The sequence below is a fragment of the Austrofundulus limnaeus genome, unplaced genomic scaffold (assembly GCF_001266775.1).
Source record: "Austrofundulus limnaeus strain Quisiro unplaced genomic scaffold, Austrofundulus_limnaeus-1.0 Scaffold39, whole genome shotgun sequence".
Classification (NCBI taxonomy): domain Eukaryota; kingdom Metazoa; phylum Chordata; class Actinopteri; order Cyprinodontiformes; family Rivulidae; genus Austrofundulus; species Austrofundulus limnaeus.
The window spans coordinates 2,854,363-2,861,650 of NW_013952441.1; the positions used below are offsets into that span (position 1 = coordinate 2,854,363).

The 7,288-nt window shown below is 41.5% G+C and overlaps 1 protein-coding gene across 4 annotated transcripts; it reads right to left on the reverse strand.

Annotated features, from left to right (window-relative positions):
• Positions 1 to 30: 30 nt before the first annotated feature.
• LOC106516672 (protein quaking-B) lies at positions 31 to 5,918 on the reverse strand (the record flags this gene model as incomplete). Of its 4 annotated transcripts, XM_014007141.1 has the most annotated exon segments (5): positions 31 to 1,299; positions 3,162 to 3,236; positions 3,969 to 3,992; positions 5,334 to 5,618; positions 5,831 to 5,918. In XM_014007141.1, coding segments are annotated over 5 exon segments (495 nt in total), but the record flags the coding sequence as incomplete, so codon positions are not given.
• Positions 5,919 to 7,288: the final 1,370 nt, after the last annotated feature.

Sequence of the window (7,288 nt, forward strand, 5' to 3'; positions counted from 1 at the left end):
TATATATATAGAGGCATTGCTTGGTGTGTCTGGTAAGAAAACAAAAGCAGATATACATGCAAAAATATATGGATGACTTCATCTCCTTCTGCACAACAAAACAAACACAAAAAACAAACAGAAACACCATAAAAACATAACACTGTTCTCTGGAGGCATCACAGATTCAGATGCAGTTTAGGCAGGAGCTTCATTCTTTGCAGGAGCCATGTTTTTGGCACTATTGAGGGCAAAACGTAGATTATTTATTTTTTTTAGGCTACGGAAGACACAATCCCTGCTGAGCTAACTAATTAAACTGACATATCATTTCAAGCTGTGTTGTTTAAGGAAAAGTGTAACATTGTTCCATGGCTCCCAATAAATAAAGGCACTGTTGTTTGAGCTCGTACAATACTGTAGTGTGGAAAAAGGCAAAGGCATCATTGTGAAAGTGTTGTCAGCTCCTGGAGCTTTTAAACAATAAAAAATAAATAAAAAAAGCCCAGAAATGTTGACATTTTATATTCCAGTTTGTTATTTGTTCTTCCTTAGCGCCTTGCAAAGGTTTTACGCTGACATTTTCCTGAATAATAGCTTTTTTTTTTGAACAGCTGGAAGATGTCAAGAACAGAACTCAACCCATTGATGCTTTTCAAAAAGTTGCAAATCTTTACCAAAATAACACTTTCTAGATCACATTAAAATCATGTTAATTTATGAACACGGACTCAAATGTTACGCTGCTAAAATAGAAGCACTCAGGTAAGAAAAGGCGCTGGCTGAGGGGGAAAAATACTTTAAATCTTTCAACATACCTCCTACAGTTTAGTGTTTATGAAGGGCGTTTGTGCTGATAAGTACCACCAGTATCAGTAAAGTTATTAATAGAGTCGTTATTATTGCATGGCAGAGGCAGTTTTACGCAGCCAGGGATCAGTTTAAAAGCCCTTCACCAGTTCGGGGCCCACCGGCAGTAAAGTCATGCAGCTGTGGCGGATTGTAATTTCAAGAAAAGATTCTTGGACTAATTTTGGATGTTTAAAAGCAAAGGCACGTTTGGTAAAGTTGGGCGGGGTCCTGAGGATTATTCCCAAAGATCGCTGTCGTCCGGTTGGCTGGTTAGACTGAGGCAGCCGGCTTGTTCCCAAAGTTCTGGTCTCTTGTTGGCTGAGCTGGGGGAGTGGCAGAGCCGTGGGCCAATGAGCACGCCAGCAGGCAGAGATGGGTGGGTCATCAGTTGGGCGGAAAGGTCAGAAGGTCAAGGAGGAGGGAAGGAGGGAGGGAGGAGGGGGGGTCATGGGTTAGTTGCCGTGGCAGCTAGAGTTAGACGGACAGACGAGGAAAGGAAACAAAAAGAGGGTACATAAAAGGGGGACATGAAAAGAAAAAAAAAGATAGAAGAGAGATTAGTGTCAGCTAGTGGCGTCGGGATGACAACAAGGCAGATCTAGTGCAGTCGCGCAGCACGAGGGTCGTTACGTAAGCACTGCTCAACGCCTTCACGAGCGCCGCATGACCATTCACAAGGACTCACATCAACCGGTCGACGCCGAGGAATGGCCCGTCACGTGTGCTCGTGGAGGTGTTCGCAGAGGCGCTCCTCCTGCTGCGAGACCGCTGCTATAGTGAAACTACTCATGCTAGCTGGGCTACGTCTCGCGCAGACAAGACAGTGAAACCATGTGCAGACAGGGAGACGGCATGGTTTCATGTGAGAAAGTGACCTTTATGTCCAAAGAAAAGTGTCCAAGTCTCGGAGAGACTTTCACTCCCTGACAAGTAGAGCTATTGTTTAGAGCAGCAGGCGTAAAATCTTGATGATTAAGAGTTGTGATTAACTGATTATTGATTATGGTTTGATTTACTGGCTATGTAGTATTAGAGTAGCACCTAAAACAACTACAGTAAGCACAGAGGCGCCGTAAGAGACAGTAATGAGAGGTTAAAAGATGGTGATTTTAGAGCGACTTGAGAAACAGTTTAACACAAACTAACTACAAGAATTTCGAGGCTTTGGTTCGCTTTAGAGATTTGTTTCAACACTCATCTTTATTGCCTTTTAGTGTTTTTTTTGTCCATTGTGTACAAAGAGAGCACCACTGCTCACACACACATTTTTTGTAGCTAGCTAGTCCATTTTTCCATTTCTATTGCATATAACAGTCTCAATGCCTGTATACCGAGAAGGTTATCTCACCTTAAATACACAGAGCAAAACACTGCCTTCATTGCCACCTTGGCAGTGGCTAAAACAGTAGTAGCTACACACTTTGAATAAACATAGAGACACTTCATCTATAAAAAGCATATCATAAAACAAAGATAAAAATTTACAAACTAAAAAAAAAACTAACTATAAGTATTTTCAAGCGATCTTATTCCATAAGCTTCATATAAGAACTTAAATCCTTAAAATCTCTATATACAAATTTATTTTGCAGCTAAATACATGGTAACAGCACCACTCTGGCTAGGAAATAAATGAAAGATGTAAACAGTCCCAATGATAAAGTCCAGTGGGCGACTGATAAGACCACAAACAACAATATTTCATACAAAAGAGCTTGTAACACAGACTTCAGTAGTTACCACACGCTGTGTTTTAGTAGTAAAACTTAAAGACCACAATCAATTGGATGATCTTTAGACGATCTTACTTTTAACTGTCATGTAAGAAGTGGGCGTCACACAGGATTTAATTCATTACATATACAGTATATAAAATAATCAGTGGAAATCTAGTGGAATGAAGTTGAGCATAAATAAAACGTCCCACAGTGATCAGAAGTAAGTACTGAGGAGGGAAAACAAAGTTTCCAAGGGGACGGCTCAGGAGTCACAAGGACCGAGTCACATGAACGGAGCGATCCATTCTAACTCGGAGGGTCCCGACCCCGCGAGGCGTCCACTTTAAAGTTAACAGGCGAACAGAGACAACCGCTGCAGCTGTCTGACGCGGTCCCTCCCCCCCAATTCCCTCACTCACTTCCCTCCTCTCTTTCACATTTCACAACGAAGCTGCTCCAGCCTGCCACCCTTTTCGCCTGACACAGTTATTTCTATTTATTTATTTATTTTAGGCATGCCGTTTTACAGTAAACTGAAACTGGTCCATTGGTCCGCATGCACACACACTAACACACACATATACAAATAAAGTGGCTGGTGAGCTAACTAACCTCTGTCTGTGGTCACTACCCTTTGGTAAGGATGGATTCGCTTGTCGTGGCGTCGTACCTTAGTGGTCATGGCACCTGCTAACATCCATTGATATTTCCAAAACAAAACACAGAAGGTTACTCGTCAGAAAGACATCAAACAATCGACCCATGGCACCAACATGAGTGAAACCAGGAATTTACCAAGTGTTCAAGGCTGAGGGTGATAAAAAATAAAACATCTTGTATCTAAGAGACTGATCTTTTTGTTGTTGTTGTTGTTTTGTGGTCTTTTTCTCTCTCTCTCGCTCTCTCTCTAGAGAAAATATTAATCCAAACTGCTAATTTCCAACTAAGCTTCACTAGTAGATTCAACATCAGCTGTAAGCAAAAATCACTTTTTCTTTTTTAGCTCTGTGATCAAAATAAGCATTTATCATGTGTTAAATAGCAGCTCTAAAACATCTACGGGTTCACTAACATGTGTTAACAATTACAAGCGGAAGCTGAATTATTAAAAATAAAAAAAGTTAAGTAGTTTTCACACCACAATGCTAGTCTGCTAATACAAAGAGGAAATTAACAGGAATGGACACTTGACTACTGTCGAGTAATCTGTCATCCTAAAGTATGAGCGAATGGGGTGTTTGCTCTGAGGGACAAATGTGTGTGTGTGCGTGCGTGCGTGCGTGCGTGCGTGCGTGCGTGCGTGCGTGCGTGCGTGTGTGTGAGTGGGAGTAAACAGCAGGGGAGGGAGATATCTGAAAGCCAGTCCGTGTGTGCTAGGAAGGGTTGCTATCACTTAGCCTTTGGTTGGGAATGCCATACCTGCGAAAACACAGGGAGAAGGGACTGTTAGCCCAGCAATGAGCCTCAGCATGTATCTGTGGATGATGTGGATGTATTACAAGAGCTGGATCTGACCTCCCATCTGTAGCAGAAGAAAACTGTAGTTTTAATTTAACTGTTACAAAAGATCATTAAAATGCCATTAAAAGGAGACATATCATGCAAAATTCACATTTTAAGGTGTTAAAYTTTGTTGTGTACTTGGAGTCTCCAGGAGTGCAGAAAAGTTTAATTTAGTCTCTCCTRGTGCTGCGTAGATACCTTTACATTATTTTTGGGTCATACAGTATTTCTCAACCCGTTCAGTTTTCTCTATTTTCTATGATGTTTTCTGAATTATTACATCACAGAATTTGTGACGGTACTGCCAAATAATGTCAGGAGGTGCCTTGTTTGGRTTTAAARTGACAGCATCAAAATGAGTTGATCTGAGACAAATCTAAGAAAGGGGGTGAAAGAGGGGCTTGTGGAGTTACAATAAGGAAGGATTCCAAAGCATTGTAGTTCCATTTCATAAAGACTAGGGGGGGCACTGATTGCAGTGTTCTGGCTAATCACCGATCTTTAAAAAGTCTGACCTGCCATTTCCAATTTTGGCTGATACCAAATTTTTAAAYAGCTGACACTGTCAGGTGTTGTAAGGTCACAATACACCTTCCGTCCAATCTTATTTTATTGAAAAACACTGAACACTACCTTTGAACAAACACAAACATGTTTTAACTGGACATGAGGTAGTGCTTACAGCACAGCAAAAGGGGACAATGGATGATTTTCAGATCTTTGTGGAGGTAAATGAGAAGCCGATCTTTTCCACCAATCTTGTGTAAGTATTGATCGATCTTTGATCACCCAAAATTAAGGAAATCGAAACCTCTATAATATACCCCAACTGAATGGTTTAAATTTGAAAAAGAAGGATTTAAAAGCAGGACATATCTCCTATAATGGTTAAAGTTATTCAAACATTTGTTGCGTCATCATTACGTCCTTGTTTAATTGGCTAATATTTCAAACATCAAGCTCACAGGTTTTTGCCACTTTTATTTTGCAGCTTTGGGAACTGCTGACATGGCATCCAACTAGTTAACTTTTGAGTCAATAGGGAGATTCTGTGACTAAGAGATACTTTTTGGAGCTTTAAACAACTGCAAACAAACAAAACATAAAAAGTAAGACACTAATCAAAATTTTTTTGTTAAATACTGACAGTAAAAAAGCTGACCTCAGTATGAGCTGCTTCTGACTAACACCATTCTCTGCTCTGATGGAGCCCAGTATCCAGTTCTCGTAACACATCCATTGACCATATATGAGAGTGATGAACTGCTGATTTTCATGTACCTAATACTCCAGTTGAGTCGATCGGGTATTCCAATATGGAGGGAGTAAGCGTGTAGGGATACTCGTAAGGCGTGTAGATGATTCCAGATTCGGGGCCTTGCTGCACCAGCGCCGGATGCGGGTTAGCTCCCGGCACGAGGGCGGAGCTCTGGATCTGACGGATCAGAGGCATGATTGTGGGCGTGGTGACGGGGGCGGGGTTTCGCAGGGTGGGGGGCAGGACGGGTGTCGGGCCAGTGATGATCCGGGGCACTTGAGGCGTCGCTAGAGGGAAGGCAGCGGTGGCTGTACGGCACACAAACATACAATAATGCAAGTGTGAACACACCCACACAAGAGCACATACAATAGACAGGAAAGAAGAGGAGAGGACAAACAGTCTATTTAACAGGAGAAACAGAGGCATTGTTTGCATATACAGTGGAGTCCTGTACCGAGACCCCTCCTTTGTCACCCACTAACCCTCCTCCACATCTTAACTCTGAAATCATGCTTACGTGTCTTGACATTGGCATCTCTGTAGGTCCCATTGAGAATGGCAAGCTCCATCAGCTGCATTTTCTTCAGGTTGTCCTCCCCCTCAGCCTACAGCGGCACATGGAAACAAAAAGGCATAATCGGCTAACTAAGAGATGACTGTCATTCCTGAGCAGATGAATAAACTTTTGTTGAACTCCGGTCAAAAAGTTAAACTATACAGTACGCTGAGGATTATTAAAAACCAAATTAAATATTTTCCAACGACAACAGACTAAAACTAAAAGCCTGGCATTCCTTGGAATTCTGTTTGGTGGTTCATGAGATAATTTGCTAACAGACAGGGTTGATGCCAACAGTTATTACATTGCTCCAAATTTTAGCTCAATGTGTGTGGAATTTGCTGTTAATAGCCATTTTTGTGTTGGCTGGGATTAATCAGCTGTGGTGACCATCTTGAACTGGGTTGACTCTAAGGATGTGTCCAAAGTCAGGGGCTGCGTCCTTTGAAGGCCATTTTTAAAGGCCGTTTCTGTCACAGCGATGCACCCAAGGCTGTCCAAATTTGAGGGTCTTCCAATTGTGAATCACAAATGCGTCCTCCATCTCCCCCAATTTGAGGGACAGGTCTGGTGTATCCTTTGCAGCCTACTCTATCCCAAGATGCCTTGCGGGCCCACCAGGAGATTTTTTTGCTTGTAATGGTGGTCAAAGCGAGCGATGGAGCGAGACAGAAGTACAGTTTTAAATTAAACTCTAGTGGTACAAAAATTAAAAGTTTAAAACGGTTGTGTTGTTAGGCTTTTGTCATTTGCATAGACATGATTTTCAATATTGTTTTGGTCAGAAATCATTGTAGACGTGCTCGTACGGCGGCTCCCTTAGATCTTCATGTATTGCCAGAAAGCCAATTTCAGGGTTCCTGCAGCTTAAGGCAAGTTAAATTTAAGACTTTTTCAGACTTCTTTAATGCCACTTGAAATTAAACTTAAGACCAACTTCACGGTAAACAGAAAGGTAACCAAATATTTACCCAAATGTTTACTTTAATACAAAACAACTAGCTGCAAGCGGCATTCAATAAATTATTTAAAACCTAAGACATCTGAAAGGTTGATTAAGGACATTTTAAGGCTAACTAAACCTTTATTTTTAGGGTGATGAATTCATTGCTTTTTAAGTCTTTTTAAGTATAAGAATTTATAATATGTCAATATTTAGCTAATTTAGTTTTTCATTGTTTCTGTTTAGCGCTGTCATGATTGCTAGGTGGCAGGACATACGCTGGAGTAAGGGTGGGAATAAAAATAAAGGCTAAACCGTCCCAATTTTCAGCCACTTTCTTCCAGTCTTCACGGTCGATAAAGGACGCAGTCCATGTCAACCAGGTATGTCGGGTCCCTCGAAGGACGCAGCCCCTGAACTTGGACACAACCTGAATATTACTGAGTAGGGTTGGGCATAATCTAACACATTCT